The sequence below is a fragment of the Canis lupus genome, chromosome 9, assembly GCF_003254725.2.
Source record: "Canis lupus dingo isolate Sandy chromosome 9, ASM325472v2, whole genome shotgun sequence".
NCBI classification, from domain to species: domain Eukaryota; kingdom Metazoa; phylum Chordata; class Mammalia; order Carnivora; family Canidae; genus Canis; species Canis lupus.
The window spans coordinates 38,512,044-38,535,060 of record NC_064251.1 but is presented as its reverse complement, the minus strand read 5'-3'; the positions used below and the strand labels follow the sequence as shown (position 1 = coordinate 38,535,060).

The window sequence follows — 23,017 nt, the reverse complement described above, 5'->3', positions numbered from 1 at the left end:
TGAGATCATAATATCATTCTCCTGTATTTTCTTATTAAACTTATCTGGAGTTCTTTGGTTATCAGTGTGAGTCTACACTGATAATGGAATTATTTTCCATTTGAGTAGACAGTTGTCTCCAAATCACTTATCAATATCCCGTTCTTTATACTCATTGATTTCTGTTATTCCTGTACTATCCAATTTATTTTTATGCTTTGGATTAGTTTCTGAGCTGTCCTATTTATCCCATTGCTATTTCTGTCTATCCCTGCCTCAATAACTATCTTAGTCTTCTAAGTATTCTAGCCTAAGATCAACCTTGATACTGCTAATGTGGATCTTCTTTGTTCTTTTCAAGAATTGTAGCTATTCATGGTTCTTTCCTCTTTAGTATAAATTTTAAGATCAGCTTGTCAAATTCCACATAAAATTTGTTGGGATTTTGATTGAAATTGGTATTTTTACTTTTTTAGTCTGCCCTATCTCTCCAGTTATTCAGATCTTCAGTAGCCTTCAATATTCTTCATCTGGGAAGTAAACTATTTTATCTTTAGTGTTTTTAACAGTTTATTGCATATATCTCAGATTTCTGGGTTATTTTTTTGTCATGTCTTTACCCAGTGTATAACTAAAGATTCGTATCTCGTGACTTTTTGGTTTATCTAGATTTCAAAAGAATGTATAAAGAGACTACATGAATGTATAAACTAACTTTTCAATAGTAGGAGAAAAACAAAATATCATTTAGCAAGTTTGAATCTTCTCGAAGATTTAGTTTTATAATTAAATAGATTTAAATATAATTAATGTTTAATATTAATAATTAATATTTTATTAATAATTAAATATTAATATACTGTTTAATAATTTAATGTGTTAAATTTTATAAACAGGAAGGCGGTGTGCATAATAATGCCTTTTCTTTCTTCATTCTTTATTATTTTTGTGGAATATCAGTCTTTTGGCCTATATGAGTTGAATGGTTTCCCATCCAAGTACTAACCAAGCCCGACCCTGCTTAGCTTCTGAGATTAGATGAAATCTGGTACATTCACAGTGGTATGGCTGTAAATGAGTTGAGAGGTTTCTTTTGCATTTTATGTGCCTTGAATAAATGAAGTCAATTTAAAAAGGAACTTAATCCCTCACCACAAAAAAATAGTGACTATGTGACATGATGGAGGTATTAGTTAATGCTGTGGTGGTAATCATTTTGCAGTATGTAAGTGTATCACATCAACAGGTTGCATACCTTAAAATTACAGTGTTATGTTAATTGTACCTCAGTAAAACTGGAAAAATGGTAGAAAATTATTTTCTTTAAATAGAGGTACAAAAAAAAAAAGAAAAAGAAAAAAGAAAGAAATGTAATCCTAGGAGCACAGTGCTCATTTTTAGCAGCAAGAGAACCACACTATGACTGAAAGGAAGTGTGCATTGCCACCCCACCCGGGATTTAGAATAGAGAGTGTTAGTAATTAAGCAATAGGAGTTACTTATAACTTCCCTTGTAAGGTCCTAAAACCAGTTTTAAGCCTTTTGAGCTGCTACTATGTTTTAAGCAGGTAGATGCCTGAGCATATGAATAGACACACAAAAAAACACATTAAAATTGTTTTTAAGTCAGAATTTGTGGTAGTTGTTGGTAATTGGAGAGACAGTATAGCATAATGCTAGAGATCATGGACTTTTTTTTTTTTTTTTTTTTAAATTTTTTATTTATTTATGATAGTCACAGAGAGAGAGAGAGCGCGGCAGAGACACAGGCAGAGGGAGGAACAGGCTCCATGCACCGGGAGCCCGATGTGGGATTCGATCCCGGGTCTCCAGGATCGCGCCCTGGGCCAAAGGCAGGCGCCAAACCGCTGCGCCACCCAGGGATCCCGATCATGGACTTTGGAACCAGAAGCTGTCTGGTTCTAATACTGGTTCTGCCACTTACCATCAATAAATAAATAAGTTAGATAACAATTTTGCATTTCCATTTCCTCACCTGTACAATGAGAATAATAGTAGTACCTACGGCATAGGTTTGTTATAAGGATTAAGTCTATGAATATATAGAGAGCCCTTAGAAAAGTCCTTGGGACATATGAAGGGCTTTATAAGCGTTATTATTCAGGTATTCTTGTTGATCATAATCAGAAATATCTCTAAACCTAAGGATCTTACATATATTGAGAATAATGTATATAAACGCCTAGTTCTATAGCCGCTGGCATGTGGCATGAACACAATAAAATGGTACCTTATTTTCATAGTATAACTATGAAATGTTCATTTTTTCTTATCTAGCTGCTTTAATTCTGTATTTGCCTACAGAATCTGCTGTGTTCCAGAAAAAAAAAAAAGAGATCACCATTGTTTTTGAGAGTGTATTATTTTGTTGTCAGTATTATTTTTAATAATTATAATAACTGCTATATATTCATATGTGCTACACGGTGTTCTACATGCTTTACCCATATTATATTATTTCTAGGCCTTAAAACAAGCCTCTACTGTTTCAATGAGGTGCACTTTTCTCAAGGTTCAGAATGAGGGGATATTTTTGATAATTTCTAAAAGGAATGCTTTATTTGGAGGAAACACTAACATGATTTCTTCAACAAACATTGTTAGATTAAAATCAAGATCTTAAAAAAAAAATCAAGATCTTAGTCTTGTTAAAAAAAAAAAAAAAAAACTTAATTAAAAATGAATTGCTGAGGGTGCCCAGCTGGCTTAGTTGGTGGAGCATGTGACTCTTGATCTCAAGGTTGTGAGTTCCAGTCCCACACTGGATATAGCAATTACTTAAAAATAAAAAATGTTTTTTAAAAAATGAAGTGATGAAAATCTGTATTAATTTCCATAGCATGAATATAATCTTTACTTTAATTTAAATTCTGGTGGTTTACATTAATCAAATTTGTATAAATGGAGTTAAGCTTTATTACAAACACATCCTTCATCTGCTATAACTAAAAGTAGCCATCCTGGAATAAGGGACTAGATAATTTGATGACTAAAGTAGCTGGATGCATATATTCAGATTTTTGATGGGAGAGAGAGGATAAAAGGTTTAGAAGAAGTGAGGAGGAATATTCCCTTTATTTACAGGAAATGTGGAGGAGAAGCAGCAGTCTCCAGATGAGAGGCTTCTGGGGACAGCCAGGTTTCAGTTAGAGAACAGAAGAGAAGCCTTTCAGGGAGAAGGCTGAGGAGTAGAAGAATTTCCACTCAGTATAAATTAGCCATTATTATCATCATCAGTGTTATCGTCGTCATTACTAATATTAGATTTGTAATTAGTTGTTGTACAATACTATTCTTCTGGACGTGTGAGTAAACTTTACACTGTGGTTATTGCAATATCACTCTTGCTGATTAAATATATTTTCTGTACAAGTTTGGATATCAAGCCTGTGATAATAACCATCACAATATTGATTATCCTATCATACATATTGGAAAATCATGTTTAATCTCATTTTTGGAATAACTACCATATGTGAGACTCTTATCTACTGGATATACAAGGCCATGTAAGATATGATACCTCTTCTCAAAGAGTATGGGTTAGTGAGCTCACCAGAGATACCTTGTGTGTACACATGTGCTTCCATGTGCACACACACCCTACATGTTAGCAGTGGTCCCCTCTAAGACAAGGAAATGAAAGGGGTGAGAATAAGGGAAGCTTTCCATTTTTAAGCCTGTGATTTTTTACTACTAAAAAAATCATATGGTTCATTAATAAAAAATATTAAAGAATTTATGGAAGTAATAGTTTTCCTTTGTAATAATTAAAAGGAGGAATTGTGTTTTTTAAGCCTTTGTTTCTTTCAGGCAGGGATACCAATGGGACCAATGCCAGCAGCAGGTATGCCGTACCTGGGACAAACACCTTTCCTGGGAATGCGTCCTCCAGGCCCACAGTACACTCCAGACATGCAGAAGCAATTTGCTGAAGAGCAGCAGTAAGAGACCTCAAGAATCAAACAAAAAGACGCGTGATAGCTGTTATTTTAAGAATGGTCAAATGTTCTTTAATGCAGATTTGAAGCCAAGACAGTCATGTCACTTTTAAGATTCATGCAGTACTTTATGATATATAAGTTTTAGGGGCACCTGGATGGCTGAGTTGGTTAAGCAGCTTCCTTTCCTTCAGGTCATGATCCCCGGGGTCCTGGAATTAAGCCCTGCATTGGGGCTCCCTGCTCAGCAGGGAGCCTGCTTTTCCCTCTCGCAAACCCTGCTATGTTCTCTCTCACAAATAAATAAATATAATCTTTTTTAAAATTTTTATTTATTCATTTGAGACACAAAGAACATGAGCAGGGAGGAGGGAGGGGCAGAGGAAAAGAGAGAGAAGCAGGGTCCCTGCTGAGCAGGGAGTCTGATGGGGTGGGGGGTGGGCAGAGGGCAGATCCCAGTACCCCCGGATCGTGACATGACCTGAGCTGAAGGCAAGACACTTAACTAACCATTTGGGCCACCCAGGTGCCCCAATAAATACAATCTTTTAAGAAAAAAAATTTTAAGCAAGAATGGACCTTAGAGATCCTCTATTTTAATCCTGTAACTTGACATTCAGGGAATAGTTCGGTTCAGAGGATGAAGTGACCTGTCAGTCCAGGTTACACAGTTACTAGCAAAGCTTGGACCCAAATGTAGGCCTCCTGATGTTCCAGGCATTGCTCTTCTTCCTATATGATGTTGCCTTCCCAAGTCAGAGTTTCTTTTTTGTTTACCTCTCTGTTTTTTCAGATTACTTTTGTATGTATAAGAGTATCTCTTCCTCTTGCAAATTAGACAAGAAATAAATTCATGTCTATAATTTAAGTAAATCTTTTTTTTTTAGATTCACCTCATATTTCAAAATTAATATAATGGGGAAATAGTATTTTCATAAGAAAATTAGATATAATTAGCAGTGAGGTTTTTAGTTCTAGAAATATGAGGTGATATTACTGAAACTTTTAGAAGTATATTCATACTTCTAAAAGTTGATAATCCCTGAAGCTACTTCTTTACTAGATTGTTTTTCCTTCAGAAAACGATTTGAGCAGCAGCAGAAGCTCTTAGAAGAAGAAAGAAAAAGACGCCAATTTGAAGAGCAGAAGCAAAAGCTCAGACTTCTGAGTAGTGTGAAGCCTAAGGTAATATATTCCGCCACCACAGCACACATACACCCTGCGTGTGCCTCTCACTCATTCAGTGGATTCTGTCGCTTGGGCACAAGCCCAAGCTTAGGCTGTGGTTGATTCATTTGGGCTTATCTGAGTCTAAAAGTGAGGAATTCTTTTCCTGTAAGACACTGTATTGTTGAACAGAATGAGCTATCAACCGTCACCTTCTCAGCTCTTTTTTTATTACCATTGGTAAGTTTGTGATCTTTTCTTGGGAAAATTAATAATTGATCTTAATATTAATCCAGGATACTTAATATCAGTTGTATCCTGAAATATTTATAAAAGAACCTTTTAATACTTTTGTGTTTTATAGAGTGTCATTTTATGCCTTTGGTATACTTATACACTTAGCAGTGTTGGGAGAACTGACTTGGAGAATTCCCTATCAGAAGTATGTGGTGAAAATACTGAAAACAACTAATATCTGTACTTTCTTTTTTTTTTTTAAAGTACTTTTTTTTTTAATTTATTTATGATAGAGAGAGAGAGGCAGAGACATAGGCAGAGGGAGAAGCAGGCTCCATGCACCGGGAGCCCGACATGGGATTCGATCCTGGATCTCCAGGATCACGCCCTGGGCCAAAGCCAGGCGCTAAACCGCTGCGCCACCCAGGATCTCTGTACTTTCAATTTAAGACGATCTAGGATGAAGTGAGACATAAGGGAAGTGAAGATTTATCCATATATCTCTTGTCTCTTAGACAGGAGAGAAGAGTAGAGATGATGCTTTGGAAGCCATAAAAGGAAACTTAGATGGGTTTTCCAGAGATGCTAAGATGCACCCTACACCAGCATCACACCCTAAGAAACCAGGTAATTTTAATTTCTAATTTTTCTTTCATTGGAAGGTGATTTCCTGTGTGATTAATTGACCATTGTGTGTGTGTGGAGTCAGTGCTCTTCATCCTTCAAGCTAAGAAAGATTTGGATATTTTAAAATTGACAGGGAGGGATCCCTGGTTGGCGCAGCGGTTTGGCGCCTGCCTTTGGCCCAGGGCACGATCCTGGAGACCCGGGATCGAATCCCACGTCGGGCTCCCGGTGCATGGAGCCTGCTTCTCCCTCTGCCTGTGTCTCTGCCTCTCTCTCTCTCTCTCTCTCTCTGTGACTATCATAAATAAATAAAAATTAAAAAAAATAAAAATTAAAAAAAAAATAAAATTGACAGGGAGTTAGAATAACATATCATTGATAGACGAAGAGTTGTCAAGTCATTCAGCCAGCCAAGTATTCTTCTGCTGGTATATATTACCTTGATAAATTTTATCTTAGACCCTTGTCTTGTACCTTTTACAGGTGGTATCTGTAGGAAATAATCTAATATTGGCACAGTGAACCCGTTCTTGACTTTCTGGTTCTTGAACCAGTTCTTGACTGGCGCAGTATTGGCACAGTAACCAGTTCTTGACTCTCTGGGACTGTAACCCTGTCCTGTTAATTTGCTTGTTAGATTATTTACTCAGATTCTCATTCCAAATGTGACTCAAAGTAAAATATATAGCAGTCTTGAAAAGAGAATGGATATTAGCAATCAGATTGAGTTCAGAAAGGAAAAACTGAGAGCTACTATGAAAATTTATTCACTTTCATAAATAAAAATGAAAATTATAAGCGGAATAACTAGTCAAGAAGTAATTGAAAAAAAGATACTGGAATGCTGAAACTGGACCCCGTGTGGAACTTAGAAGGCAGAACTGAATGGTTATTGTTAGGACAAACACGGTTCCAGCATGCTTTTTTTGGACAACTAGGTATAGTTTAACAACCTTATTGTTAAATAGTTGATGTTTTGATGTTTAAATAGTCTCATGAGTTCAGTCAACATGGCATGCAGTTAGCTGTTTCTAGTTAACTGCTTCATGATCAGCCAAAAAAAGATTTTTCTGAAGCATGCCCAAGAAATTCCCAGAGCTTCTCCAGTTAGGGACTTACACGTAAGCCTAAAGGGTATACAAAGAGTTTTCAGCCTTTTACCTACCAAAAGCATCTTCTTTTTTTTTTTTTTTTTTTTTTTTTAATTTTTATTTATTTATGATAGCCACAGAGAGAGAGAGAGAGAGAGAGGGGCAGAGACACAGACAGAGGGAGAAGCAGGCTCCATGCACCGGGGGCCCAACGTGGGACTTGATCCCGGGTCTCCAGGATTGCGCCCTGGGCCGAAGGCAGGCGCCAAACCGCTGCGCCACCCAGGGATCCCCCAAAAGCATCTTCTAACCCTGCTGCCCCCACTGACTGTTTTCCTTAAAATATTGAATATACAAGCTATCACCTAATTTTATACTTCTTATTAATCATATATATAGCTGTGAGAGTTTATTTTTTTGCTGTGAGAGTTTATAAACCAAAATATATGCCACATAGATTGACATAATTCCAGTCAATACAAAGAAACATTGGTTTAGAGTTTGCAGCCTTATTGCTAGTAAATAAGGCCCATTTAAAAAGTACTCATAGTAGCTCTCAGTTTTTTATTATTTTTTCTATCACTGCTGGTCTGAGAAGCCAAATTGAGAACTTAATCTACATTCTTGCGACCATTTTGGGGAGGGGTTAGAATTTATTGGGTCATGGCTTTTTTTTTTTTTTCACAAAATTAATTAAAATGATAATTTTAATTCATTTTGCATCTTTCATAAAACCTGGAAGCACTGAAGGTTCTGTCTCATGGATCTAAAGGAGAAATGTCCAAAAGAAAAGCATGTGGTGTCCCCATTTTTCAGAAGAGAACCTTTAAAAAAAAAAAAAAAAGACTGCTTCTGAAGCATTAGACTTCAGTAAATATTAAAGTAATTTAAAGTAGTTAAAAATGTGGGACACCTGGGTGGCTCAGTGGTTGAATGTCTGCCTTTGGCTCAGGGCATGATCCTGGGGTCCCAGGATCAAGTCCCACATTGTGCTGCCTTGAGGAGCCTGCTTCTCCCTCTGCCTATGTCTCTGCCTCTCTGAGTTTCTCATGAACAAATAAATAAAAATATTTAAAAAAATAAAATAAAGTAGTTAAAAATGTGAAGAAACTTTACATATAGAAAACCCTAAAGACCACCAAGAAAACGTTAGAACTAGTAAATGAATTCAGTGAAGTTATAGAATACAAAGTCAATATGCAAAAGTCTATTGCACTTCTATACACTCTATAACTGAGAGCCCAGAAATCTATCACACTTCTTATACACAAACTATCAAAAAGAGGAATTAAGAAAATAATTTCATTTACACCTGCATCAACTAGAACAGAAAACCTGGGAATAAATTTAATAGAGAAGTTGAAAGACCTGTACACTGAAAACTTTAAGACATTGATGGAAGAAATTGAAAAGGTTACACACAAAAAAAGGAAAGATACCTTTTTATGCTCATGGATTAGAAGAATTAATATTTTTAAAATATCCCTGTTATACCCAAAGCAATCTACAGATTCAGTGCAATTCCTATGAAAATTCCAATGGCATTTTTCACAGAAATAGAACAACCCTAAAGTTTGTATGAAACCACAAAAGACCTCAAATAACCAAAGTGGTCTTAAGAAGTACAAAGCTGAAGACATGACATACCCTAATTTCAAAGTATATCACAAAACTGTAGTAATCAAAACAATATGATATTGGCATAGAAACAAAAACATAGATCAGTGAAACAGAACAGAGAGCCCAGAAATAAATCCAGGCATATTTATGGTCAACGATTTATGACAAAGAAAGCAAGAATACACAATGGGGAAAGGACAGTCTATTCAATAAGTGGTTTGGGGGAAGCTGAACAGCCAAATGCAAAGCATGAAACTAGATTACTGTCTTACACCGTACACAAAAATTAACTCAAAATGGATTAAAGACTTGAATGTAAGAACTGAAACCACAAAACCCTTAGAAGAAAACATAAGTGGTAAGCTCTTTGACATTGGTTTTGGCAATATTTTTTTTTGAGATCAGATTCCAAAATCAAAGGCAACAAAAGCAAAAATAAACAAGTGGGACTACATCAAACTGAAGGCTTTCTGCATAGCAAAGGAATCCATTGACAAAAGGGCAATCAGCTGAATGGGAGAAAATATTTGCAAATTGTATATCCATAAGGGCTGATACCCAAAATATAGAAAGAACTCTTACAACTTGGGGCACCTGGGTGGCTTAGTGGTTGAGCATATACCTTTGGCTTACATCGTGATCTTGGAGTCCTAAGATCAAGTCCTGCATCAGGCTCCCCATAGAGAACCTGCTTCTCCCTCTGCCTGTGTCTCTACCTCCCTCAGTGTGTCTCTCATGAATAAATACATCTTAAAAAAAAAAAAAAAAAAAACCCTCATACAAGTCAATAGCAAAAAAAAAAAACCAAAAAACAAAAAACTTGACGGAAAAAAATGGGCAGAGGAAAAAAAAATGGGCAGAGGACCTGAGTAGACATTTTGTCAAAGAAGCCATATAAATGGTCAATCGACACATGAAAAGATGCTCAACATGACTAATCGTGTGTTAGGGAAATGAAAATCACATCATGCCTGTTAGAATGACTGTCATTAAAAGACAAGAAACAAGTATTGGGCAAGGATGTGGAGAAAAGGGAACCCTCATGCATTGTTGGTGGGAATGTAGGTCAGTACAGCCACTGTGGAAAGCTGTGGAGGTTCCTCAAAAAATTAAAAATAGAACTACCATATAATCCAACAATTCTACTACTGGTTATTTATCCAAAGGAAATGAGAACACTAACTTGAAAAAAATCTACGCACCCCATGTTCATTGCAGCATTATTTACAATGGCCAAGGAATAGAAACACATACATTGATGGATGAATTGGTAAGAAGATGTGGTATATATATACAACAGAATACTACTCAGTATTCTGAGAATACTACTCAGCCCTAAAAAAGAATGGAATCTTGCCATTGGCAACAACATGGATGGACCTTGAGGGTACTAGGCTAAGTGAAATAAGCCAGAGAAAGGCAAATACCATATGATTTCACTTGTATGTGGAATCTTTTTTTTTTTTTAAGATTTATTTATTTATTTATTTATTTATTTATTTATGATAAAGAGAGACACAGGAGGAGGGAGAAGCAGGCTCCATGCTGGGAGCCCGACGCGGGACTCAATCCCGAGATTCCAGGATCACGCCCTGGGCCAAAGGCAGGCACCAAACCACTGAGCCACCCAGGGATCCCCTGTATGTGGAATCTGAAAAAGAAAACAAAGGCAGGAAAACAGAATGTAGTTGACAGAGGAAGTGGAGGGTGGGATGGGAGATGAGTGAAATAGGTGAAAGTAGTCAAAAGGATCAGACTTACAGTTATAAAATAAATAATCAATGGGGCTCTAATGTACAGCATGAGGACTGTAATCAGTAATTTTGTATTGCATATTTGAAAGTTGGCTTAAAGTCCTCATTATGAGGGAAAAAAGTTTTTTGTAACCTTGTATGGTGACAAATGGTTATTACACTTATTGTGGTGATAATCTCACAGTATATACCATTATCCAATTACTGGGTCGTATACTTGAAACTATATAATGTTATGTGTTAGCCATTCCTCAACAACAACAAAAAAGGCAGATTGAGAGGTATGTAGTCCAGTTTGAAGCTGGCTGCAGATGGTGGAGGGGCAGAGATGAAGATAGTCAGGGATGATGTTGCCTTTATCTGCCTCTCTGTGTGTGACTCTAGTTTTTAAAAGTTGACTTATTTAAAATAAATTTTGTGGATCTTGAAAAAATGTGAAGAAGCAAAAATAATATTAAATGAAGTCCCTGTGGAGAAGATTTATTATATAAGTAAGTCTCATATTTAACAGTAAAAAGCTGCAATGATGTTTCTAGACTTTAGAGCCAAAGATCTTTTAAACATAGTCCTCAGTCTGGGTTTACTTTCTTAAATTGACTGTTGAGTTATTTGACTCAGCATTTTATGGTGTCCCAATTTTTTTTATTTTAAAGATTTTTATTTATTCATGAGAGAGAGAGAGGCACAGAGACACTGGCAGAGAGAGAAGCGGGTTCCATGCAGGGAGCCCGACGCGGGACTCGATCCCTGGACCCCAGATCACACCCCGGGCCAAAGGCAGGCGCCAAACTGCTGAGCCACCCAGGGATCCCCTGATGTCCCACTTTTGATGCTTTTTACAGTACCATCTTGGTATTGTGTTTAATGTTCTTTTCTTTTGTAATTTTCATTCCTCGAGTGGTAACTTTACTGATGTGAACTACGAATGCAAAGTACGGACTATGTGTGATACATCAAAAATGTCAAGAATATATTATGCATTGTTTCTAACTGGCATAATGAAATTTCATCATCAAAGTATGTATCTGTCCAAAACGTATTCAACAGCATAGAGATAAAAAAAAATTTTTTTTAATAAAATTTTTAAAAAAACAGCATAGAGATAGGTTTGCTAATATGTGGTACATACTGGTCTGAGAGGATATTATCCAGCAAATCACTCAGATGTCAAAAGTAATCATCACTATGATGTAAATTATTAGTGGTCTCAGCAGGAAAAAGTGGTATGAACTTAATTAAGGAAGGAAATTTTGAGTTTTACTTTTTTCTGTTTTTGAACAAAATGTAAAATACCTTTAAAACTGCTTTTTGAAAAGAAAAAAATGTATGTAAATAGATATCAAAGTGTTTTTCATTCATTTAATAATTCTACTTGACTCTCATTTCATGTTATTTCTTGTTCACCTCTGCTATTCATGTTTTAGTATATTCTTTTGGAATTGTACTACATCTTAATTTCTTTTTTCCTTGTTGATTTTCATTTCCATGTGTTTCATTGCCATTTTCCATTTTGCAGATTACCCCACATCATCTCATTCTACTAAAACTGTCTCCCCATCATCTGCCTTTCTTGATGAAGAAGAGTTCAGTGACTTTATGCAGGGGCCTGTTGAAGTGCCCACATGTGTTCCTTCCACTTCCCAGCCTTTTCAGTCTTTCCATCCCACCACCCCACTTGGCCAGTTACATACACAGAAGGCTGGAACACAGCCTCTCCCTCCAGGTCAGATTCCAGTGTCTTTGGCCTTACATGGTGGCCCCGGGCAAATTCCTTCTTTCTCTACTGCTGCAGCCTCATACAATGTACAGAAAGCAGGTAACTCCTAGAATACTAATGAAAGCATTCTTAAGATAATCTTGGGTAATTTACTTTTCTTATATAAGTAGAATAATACACTGATGTTGCTAAAGAAACATGTACCTGAATATATGAGTACTATTGAAATTCAAAATAAGAATCTAGATTTTTTTTTTCCCCCTGGGGGCCTCACCTTCCAGCAAAATGATTTAAAACTTTTGCTCCTCAATTAGGAGCTATGTAAACCACCTTCGAACTTTAAAAACCAAACTGATTTCTAAAGATTACTCTGGTTTGGGAAAATTACCAGTATTTTGTTCAGAATAATGAGCCAAGAAAAGCTGCATCAGAAAGTCTCTGGTTCAGTGGTAGAGCATTTGGGGTTCAGAAGCCTGGGTTCTCCATTTATTGTCAGTGTGTTCTTGGACAAAACTTTAAACTGTACCTTAGTTTTATTCACTTGTGAACTGATGGGAGGGAGGCAGTTACTAATTCTTGAGACATAGATCCTAGCAGACATGTACTTAGTCCAAACTTCCTCAGTCAGCTGAAGTAGAAACACACCCAAAAATGATTGGATTATTTCAAAAATTACATTATGTGTGGCAGGGCCTACCCCTTAGAATCTGGGGGTGGAAGTGGATGATTGAAAAAAACAGAAATTTGCAATTAATATACAAATAACCCTTCATGCTGTTTGTTTAGGCCCTACCTTGGAGGAGAAGCTCCTAGTATCTTGTGATGTAAGTGCGTCGGGGCAGGAACAAATTAAATTAAATACCTCTGAAGTTGGGCACAAAGCCCTAGGCCCAGGTTCCAGTAAGAACCATCCCAGTTTAACGGCCAAAAACGGGGGTGCTGTAGATGGACGTGTAAGTGGTACCACCACTGCAGAGGCAGAAAAAACTTCAGACCAAAACCTGTCCATTGAAGAGAGTGGTGAGCTCATGAAATATTCAGCAAAAAGTTTATTTAACCAAATGTCGCTCAAATGCTAACACCTTAAGCATTAATCTTAAAATGAAAGCTGCTTGATTTTGCTAATCAGTGTTTTGCTTAAAATATTTTTAATGCATTTCTTTCTCCAATTAACCTCTATGATTTTGCTCTGAATTCTTTCAGCATAGTTACTCCTTTTAAAAATTTTGTGATAACCAGTTTTTTAAATCAGAATCATTCCTGATTTTAAGTTTTTTTTTTTTTTATTATTTTAAAAAACTCTTCTTCCCCTCTTATACTTTCTGATCTTCTATAAGGGTTGAAATTTAAAATTTAATGGGAAAAGTCACCAATGAGAATATATATAGTTTTGCTTCTCTGAAATAAATCCTACACACTGCTGCCTAAAAGATCCAAGTTTTTATCAACTCAGCCTGCAGAGATAAATTAGAATTTGCGCAGCCTAGGAGGCAACTTTTGGAGGATTTTTTTCTGAATTAAATAAAAATAAAAAATCTTATACATCTGGCAGCAGTGTCATATTTAGGTAAAAAAAAAAAAAAAATATATATATATATATATATATATATATATATATGTAAGACTTTGCAAAGAAATGCCATTAAAAGCTGCAAGGAAAACTTGAGCAATTACATTTTTTTTACATGTGTAATTTGTAAACCACCAGCTGTCATATTTTCTCCTTTAATTCATAACATTTGGGAAATGGTGCAAGCCGCGTCTGGTTCTACCAAATATTGATTTGGTAGATCTTAGTTTTTTTCACTTACTCTTTAGGAAATAGCTAATGTAAAAGAGTTGTTTAGAAATCAAATCTTCTCATTGTATTGGTGGCTTTTTTTTAGTATCTTCAGCCAATGCTCTTCTTATAAAAAAAGGGTAACTCAGTACAATTCCCCAGTCTTCTCCCTGGACTGTTATGTGCATTAAATATTGTTTCTTATCTTCTAGGTGTGGGAGTATTTCCCTCACAGGATCCTGTTCAGCCCAGAATGCCTCCTTGGATTTACAATGAAAGTTTGGTTCCAGGTAAAAAAAAAAAAAAAAAGCTGCTTTGTCCAAGGTTGCTATTTGGATATTTTGATTTAAATGTTGAAAACATAGTTGCGAATTTTTACTGCTGGGTTACAAAATATGCAGGAGAAATTTTAACTTTTTTCTTGTTTATTTTTTTTCTGAAAGAGTACAGAAATTAAAAAATCTGGTAAAAAAAAAAAAAAGATCTGGTATTTCTTGGGGTGCCTGGGTAGCTCAATCGCTTAAGCATCTGCCTTCAGCTCAGGTCACAATCCTGGGGTCCTGGGATCAAGGCCCACATTGAGCTACCTGTTCAGCCAAGAGTCTGCTTCTCCCGCCCCTTCTCCCTCTTGTGCTCATTCCCTCTTTCTCAAATAAATAAAATCTTAAAAAAAAAAAAAAAAAAAAAAAAAGATCTGGTGTTTCTTAGGAAGCCTTATATATGAGGCTTATAGCTATACAAATGAGGGAGGAATATTTTGCTTTATTTTTTTTTTTTTAAAGATTTTATTTATTTATTCATGATAGTCACAGAGAGAGAGAGGCAGAGACACAGGCAGAGGGAGAAGCAGGCTCCATGCAGGGAGCCCGACGTGGGATTCGATCCCGGGTCTCCAGGATCGTGCCCTGGGCCAAAGGCAGGCGCCAAACCGCTGCGCCACCCAGGGATCCCAGCTTTAATATTTTATTGACCATTATAGACTTCTATTCTAAAAGCATTGCTTGGATTTATCGTGCTTTTAAAAATTTCATAGATTATTAATAACTTATCAAGGGTAGTACTAATATGTTTAATGTAATCTTCTGAACTCTTGGTGATTAATTTTATATTTTAAAATATATTTGTCGGGGATCCCTGGGTGGCTCAGCGGTTTAGAGGTCATGATCCTGGAGACCTGGGATCGAGTCCCACGTCAGGCTCCTTGCATGGAGCCTGCTTCTCCCTCTGCCTGTGTCTCTGCCTCTGTCTCTGTCTCTCGTGAATAAATAAATTTAAAAAATAAAATAAATAAAATATATTTGTCTTATGAGTTGTCATGTAATATGTGAAGTAAAAGACCAAGTGGCACCTTTTTCAACATTGGAAAGTGGTGTTTATTTTTTTCTTTAATATTACTGCTGAGCTAAAAAAAAATCACTAAGGTGTGTATTTTGTGGTAGTATTCACTTTATACCAGGAAATAGTCTATTGAGCCACAGTTGATGTGCCTACAGTAACGACTATTATAGCAGCATATGTTAATCAGTCTTAATATATTGTAATGTGTTCGATTTGCTCTACTTTGCCAACCCCTGGAAAACTGTAGCTGAACTTCTTTTAGGAAAACACCAGTAATGTCTACTTTACATCATAATCATATACTCACCAATTGAAAGGCTGATTGTCTCAAATCCTATGGGACTTCAATTGTACATAAAAATAATAGGTTTTCTTCCAAGTGCCAGTTAGACAGTTTGCATCTTCTTCCTCTGTGTCTTCAAGGCAAACAAACATAACCCAGATCTAGTATATATTAGAATTCCTTCCATTTTCTGCCAGTTTGTATTTCTTTCTCCCTGCTTCCAAACATGTATGCACACATAATTTCCCAGCCAAAATATATATTCTTATGGCCTGCCTACTAATCTCTAATCCATATTTAAATCCTAGATGTAAAATTTTGCTTTAAACATTTTTATTCTGTCTGCCTTAGCTCTACCCAGTTTCATCCCCCAAAACTACTCTAACTAGGGTTAGCAGATTTAGAAAACAAGCATAACATAACATCCATTTAAATTTGAATTTCAGATAAATAATAAATAATTGTTTAGTATAAAAATATGTCCCATGTGATATTAGTATCCTGTTTTATATGGCAGCCTCATCTCTTAACACCTTTCCCACTTTGTCCTTTGGAAACCCCATTTGATTGTGGAAAAACTCCTCAGCAGTCCCTTCCTTTTATTTCAAACACATGCTCTACTTTCTCACCTTGACTGAAAGTGTGGCTTTTTCTGAAAGCTGTATTCCCATAGCATCTTACCTCCTCTAATCACTGGAGGAGACAGGTGGTATTGGTATAGTTCTTGCCTCCCCACTGCTATTTTCAAATTCTTCCCACAATCATTACGACTTCTCTTTTATAGTGCAAAGCATCTGTTTATACTGCCTCCATCTTAGTGTTGTTACTATGTTCTCCTGAATTATAAGATTTGTCTGACTTTTAGCCTCAAATCTTCATCTTTAGGACCAAACTCCAGTCTGTCTTCTAAGCTGCAGACCCTCATTGTGTGTTGCATATTTCCTTTTGAATAATCTTTACAGCAGTTTAAACCTTGACATGACTTCAGTTTTATTAAAGCAATTTGATTTAAGATTATTCATGTGTAAGCAACAATGACAACAAAAAAGAGCAATCACGTATAATATATTTACATTTGTAATCTGGTCTTTCCTTTGATAGATGCCTATAAGAAAATTTTAGAAATCACAATGACTCCAACTGGAATAGATACTGCTAAACTTTATCCCATTCTGATGTCATCTGGACTTCCCAGGGAAACCCTTGGACAGATTTGGGCCTTAGCTAATCGAACTACACCTGGCAAACTTACTAAGGAGGAACTTTATACTGTTCTCGCCATGATAGCAGTAACACAGGTAGACACTGTTTATTAAGTTAGAGTAAATAAGTTTTTAATGTACATCCTTTTGACTATAACATTATAGAACTCCTTGTACATTAAAATTTAGATTATTCTTAGGATACAGTACTTCAAAAATGTATGGTTTATATGATGCCCACACCAGCAAAATATTCTTTTGCTTAAAGGCTATTTAATATATATTAACATTCTTTGACCTAACTATATCCTTTCTGAACTTGAAAGTTATTCCGTAGTAGATGAAATTATTCTTTCTGTTTTTGAAGTCCTTGTTTAAAATTCTGTAGATGTAAAGTATTCTTGGCTTGGTAGCAATTTTTCTCATGTACAATGATTTGATTATGAGTTAACCAAACTCATCAGAGAGTACAGTGTCACAATTGAGATATGCTGACCATTTTTTTGCTTGATATTAGGTTTACATTAACCTTGTAAGTTATTTTCTTGTATCAAATTCATGAATTGTGGGAGTCAGTGGAAACATACCAGGACTACAGAGTTTACGTTTACATCTCACTTTGCTGGATTTAGATTGTATGTGGTTTGCAATCTCATAAAATGTTTCCATTTTCCTTCTATTCTGTATAGAGGGGTGTTCCTGCCATGAGTCCTGATGCTTTAAATCAATTTCCAGCCGCTCCTGTTCCAACTTTAAGTGGCTTTCCTATGACTTTGCCTACTGCGGTGAGTCAGCCAACTGGGATGTCTTCAGGCCCTGCAGGCTCCCTACCCCTCAACCTTGGACAGCCAGTCATGGGCATTAACCTTGTTGGACCAGTTGGGGGAGCTGCAGCCCAGCCTTCCAGTGGCTTCATGCCAACTTACCCTGCAAATCAGGTAATTGGAGATGCCGTGCATATTCCAAATAATCCCTGAAAGTGAATCTGGGTGGCTTTTTTTCTGAGGACCCAGAGAAGATTGCTGTATTATGGATGGACACTGGAGGTGAAAATTAAACAGTAGTAAAACAATACGAAATTATTATTTTTAAAAAATGAAGAAATTAAAAAAAAAAAAAAAAAAAAAAAAAAAAATGAAGAAATTTCCTAAGCCTTAAGTGATATGAATTTTAGCTAAAAGTTAATAGTACTCTATAGTATATACATTTTTAAAGGATTTATTTATTTATTTATTTATTCATTCATTCATTCATTCATTCATTCATGAGAGACAGTGAGAGGGACAGAGACTAGGCTGAGGGAGAAGCAGGCTCCCTGCAAGCCCAATGTGGGACTCGATCCCAGACCCCAGGATCATGCCCAGAGCCGAAGGCAGATGCCCAACCACTGAGCCACCCAGGCATCCCAGGATATACATTTTATTTTATTTTATTTTATTTTATTTTATTTATTTTATTTTTTTTTTAGGATATACATTTTAAACATCAAGCTTAATAAAGTTAACTAAACTCCTAGACTGTGTCTTTGGGAAAGCTACTAAACCTGAAATTCAAATGCTTCCATTTATTTTTCACTTCTCAGATTAGCAAAAAGTTTAGAAAACCTGATAGTGTCAGTGAAAATGTAGGGGAAATGGTTTGCTGGTACAGTCTCTTTGGAGGGCATGTTTGGCAATAGCTACCCAAATTCTAAATGTCCGTGTCTTCTGACCTAAGCAGTCACACTATTGGGAATCTATCCCACAGAAATAGTAACTGAGTTAGCAAGAATATGCAAGGATATTTGTTATAGCATTGTTTGTTAGAGTATAAGGTTAGAAATAGCTAAATGTCCCTCAGAAGAAGGAAGGTTAAATAAATTTTGCTGGGACGACTAGGTGGCTCAGCAGTTGAGCATCTGCCTTCGGCTCATAGGATTCAGGATCGAGTCCTGCATCCGGCTCCCTGCGGGAAGCCCGCTTCTCCTTCTGCCTATGTTTCTGCCTCTCTGTCTCTCATGAATAAATAAATCTTTAAAAATAAATCTTGCTTCATCCATATAGTGGTAAACTATTTGACCATTAAAATGAATGAACTACATGTATAACATGGAAAAGATGTCCACGTTATGTTTTTTTTTTTCACGTTATATTTTTAATTACATCTTTTTTAAAAGTGCAGAACGGTGTAGTATAAGCTCATTCTTCTGGAGCATGTGATTAAGAATCAGTATTCATTGTTGACTTTATACATATACTAATGGATTATAACAAGCTTGTATCACTTATAATTTACATCACGTATAAAATATTTTTGAAAGATGGCAGGTTCTTAGTAATCCATTAAACGTGATTCAGCTGTTTTAAAATTGTGTAGATTAAAAAAAATAAATAAATAAAATAAAATTGTGTAGATTAGTTCTTTAAAACCAGTCTTTTACCATTTGTACAAGAAACTATCTAAAAATATAAGACAGGCGCCCCCCGGGTGGCTCAGGCCACTAAGCTTCTGACTCTTGGTTTTGGCTCAGGTCATGATTTCAGGGTTGTGAGATTGAGCCACGTGTCAGGTTTTGCACTGGGGGTGGAGTGGAGTCTGCTTAAGATTCTCTCTCTCTGACCCTCCCAACCTCCTCCAAAATAAAAAGGAAGAAATTAAAAATTTTTTTAAATGCAAGACAGATTCTTGCTTTGATACTTGAGTTGGTGTTATATCTAAAGTGTGTTCTAAAATTAGATAGTCATGCCTACCTAATTTAGGTACCTAAATAGGGAGATTTGAAAGGTAGTTTTTTAGTTTAACGGTTGTTATTTACTATTTTATCAATTCAATCTTTCTATTTAAATATTCTCTATAAACGTAGGTGGTAAAACCAGAAGAAGACGACTTCCAGGATTTTCAAGATGCTTCTAAGTCAGGCTCCCTTGATGATTCATTCAGTGATTTCCAAGAGTTGCCTGCTTCTTCAAAAACAAGTAATTCCCAGCATGGAAACAGGTGAAAAGGGTTAAATATAGTTAACATTGTACTTAATAATTGAGAAAGAGACATCCATAGTGAGAAGCCTAAGTAAGAAGATTAAGACTTCTTACTCTCATACTTCCATTGATTATTCCCTCTTCATTCATACTTTTAGTCTTGAAAGTTTTCTTCCCATTGTCCACATAAAATTTCAGCCCTACTATTTCCTCTCAGTACACACCTGCTTGCATATATATATATTTGTGCTAAACCTGATTATAGCCAAGTGTACTTGTATGGTGATGACTTCACGTTCTCATGTGAGATGCAAGTCTTTGGGTATTGAAAAGCTTTTTAGACAGGGGCACAAAATTTGATATTTTTGCAGCATAACATACTGTTGATTTTCCACAGAAATAATAATTCAGAAATCTAAATATTATTATTTATTCATGTCTCCCTTATGTTTAAGTTGAGATCAGTGACTTTTAGGCCTTGAAATTTCTGTTTATTTGCATATACAATTGCCTAAATATTTCTCTAATGTTTTATGTACTGGCTTCATTTTTAGGTACAGTAGCTGACTTAGTATGTTGCCAAGACCTTTCCATCATTTTTTTTTTTTTTTTTCCTTTCCATCATTTTTAAAAAGTTTTTAGATACTACTTCTTCCACAGAGTGGAACATACAAGACTTTGAGCAAGCAATAGGAATTTCTTTGGTCATTTTTGGAACTTGTTTTTGTCAGAATACATACACCATTTCTCTTGTGTTCCTATTTGTGCGATATCACTCATCTTTCCCATTTTAACCAATTGATTATCTCTTAATGCTTCCTGTATATACACTGTAACAAGAACTAAGGGATAGGCATTGTAGGCAATTACAAATTAGGAAATGAATTATTCTCCTGATTTTAAGAATATGTCAAACAAATGTAAATGACACATAGGAGAAACATTTGAGAAGCCGGACTATAAAGTACAGGGATTTCCAAGCCCGCTACACTGGCACACACGTTAACCTGATAGATACATAATAATATTTCTTTCTCAGAGCTCTTCCTTCAAACAAAATATACATTCTGCTATGTAGAACATATCTGAATGACCCAGAGCATCTCAAATTACCTGCAAAAAAATTAGATTCATTGTTTTCCTACTCAGAGCTAGATAAAAATTTGTTAAATCACTGTTCCCTTCCTTGGTGAGTCATGTCACCATATTCAGTCACCAAATCAGAAACATGTTATTTATTTTTGGCTCCCACTCTTTCCTTTACCACCATCAGCTCTGTCAACTCTGCTTGGCGTGGGAGAAGGCTCCTGCTTATTCTCTCCACTGTTGCCCTTTACCCACAGCTCTTGCCAGAATGACTCCAAACGGATCCTGCTCTTTCTGGCTTCTGACCTTTCACCTCTTACAATTGGGAATTCTCTCATAGTTAATTGTAGTTCTATTTCAAAAATCAGTTTAACATAGGAAGCTTTTAATAACTCCTCTGCATTAAGCCTCACCTCAGAGATGAGGGCCCTTCCCTCTTTACTGCTCTGGTGCCTTAACAAATATCTGTGCCCTGATTACTGGTTCACCTATTTTCCTTACCAGGCCGTTGTACCTGAAGACAGTCTTTCAATGCTATGTATGCAGTAGTTAGCCATATTATGTAATTAATAAAGGTTTATTGGATGAATGTGTTGCATTATGAATGTTACAAACCAGATTCATCAAATTAGTGGCTTACTCCTCTGGAAAAAATACTCTCAGTAGGTGAAATTGAAATTTGGGTGTAGAAAGTTCTAAGATGGTGGCCAGATCTGAGACATATGGGATATTGGCAATCTTGCATGGCATGATCTCCATGTAATAGTTTACTTTCATACACAGTCATACTTTGTAGACTCTTTTCAGTTCTGACTTGATTACCTCCATGCTTACATGAAAACATTTTGCTCATGTCTAAGAATCCACATTCATTATTTACTCATTGAGAAACATTTGCTTACCATCTGCTATATGCCAAACATTGGGGTAGGTTCTAGAACTACAAATGCAGAAAACATAGTTCCTGTGATAAGCTTAGTTTTATCTGGGTATTTATATTGTCTGGTAAAATTCTCTTAGCAGTGGTCCTTCAGTCTTTGTATGTGTATATGTATAGTGAATTCCCTAGTTTATGATCTCTATTCTATATTATGAGTTTATTTTAAAGGGATATTTGTTAAATGATATAAATAGCTAAGCCTAGGTGAGACTGCTTTGGGCAGCATTTTCTTTTTTTCCAAATTTTATTTAAGTAGGGGCTTGAACTCATGATCCTGAGATCAAGACCCTGAGCTGAGACCAAGCGTCAGACTGTTTAATCAACTGAACTACCCAGGAGACCCTTGGGCAGCATTTTTTTAAACAACAATGGGCATTGTTTGTCCGAGAAGATGAAAAGGCAAGTAAGGTGTTAGAAGTAGGCTGGAGTGGAGAGTATTGTGAAAAGAATCCATTAGTTAAGAGCAGCACCAGTGTGGGATGGCTTATGATTTGTGGTGTAATCTGTAAAACGTTTTAGAGATAAGAAGTGGCCTGAGGAAAGTGATCCTGCTACTGTGTGGGGTAAATTTAGCTGCCATAGGAATACTGTGGTGAGATGATGAGGGGTCCTCTGGGTTTAGACTCAGCCACTGAAAAGTCTGTGTCTTAGTAATTGGTGTCGAACTGGATGTCAGAGGAGAAATAGCGCTTGAGTCAGCACGAAAGGGGATCTGGAAGTCCGCACTGTCATTCATTTATCCATTCACAAGATACTTAACTATGTGCTGGGCACTGGGGAGCCTGGAATAATAAACATCACAGACATGGGGTACTGATAATAAAATAATCCAAAAAGGATTAAGGTATAGGGGCTTTGAGTTGGTTAGTTTTACTTTACTTTTTAAGTGGCTGTATTTTTTTTAAGATTTTATTTATTTATTCATGAGAGAAAGAGAGAGAGAGAGGCAGAGACACAGGCAGAGGGAGAAGCAGGCTCCATGCAGGGAGCCTAATGGGGGACTCAACCCCAGGACTCGACCCTGGGACTCCAGGATCATGCCTGGGCCAAAGGCAGGCGCTAAACCACTGAGTCACCCAGGGATCCCTCTAAATGGCTGTATTTAGTGTAGCATCTATAGGATCAGATGGGGGTCCCCAGATATGGGGCAATGACGGGTGGAAGCCGATGGCGGGCACTGGCTGTCAAAGAATTCACCTAAGGCAGAAAAAGTAGAAGTTTATTGGAATACACAGTAAGGGAGCAGCAGGCAGAACAGCACAGGAGAGACCCTCTGC

At 36.4% G+C, this 23,017-nt stretch overlaps 1 protein-coding gene across 10 annotated transcripts in view; it reads left to right on the top strand.

The window, feature by feature from the left end:
- Positions 1-23,017, top strand: part of SYNRG (synergin gamma) — an 84,771-nt gene that overhangs the window by 22,382 nt on the left and 39,372 nt on the right. For 4 of the 10 annotated variants that reach the window (XM_035720585.2, XM_049114200.1, XM_035720583.2 and 1 more), the window contains exons 4-12: positions 3,814-3,944; positions 5,021-5,126; positions 5,861-5,972; positions 11,954-12,253; positions 12,941-13,174; positions 14,147-14,224; positions 16,657-16,853; positions 17,447-17,695; positions 19,600-19,733. In XM_035720585.2, the coding sequence (XP_035576478.1) occupies positions 3,814-3,944; positions 5,021-5,126; positions 5,861-5,972; positions 11,954-12,253; positions 12,941-13,174; positions 14,147-14,224; positions 16,657-16,853; positions 17,447-17,695; positions 19,600-19,733 (1,541 nt within the window). The remainder of the gene's footprint in view (positions 1-3,813; positions 3,945-5,020; positions 5,127-5,860; positions 5,973-11,953; positions 12,254-12,940; positions 13,175-14,146; positions 14,225-16,656; positions 16,854-17,446; positions 17,696-19,599; positions 19,734-23,017) is intronic. The other 6 variants (XM_049114204.1, XM_049114201.1, XM_035720588.2 and 3 more) reach the window with 3 other exon arrangements.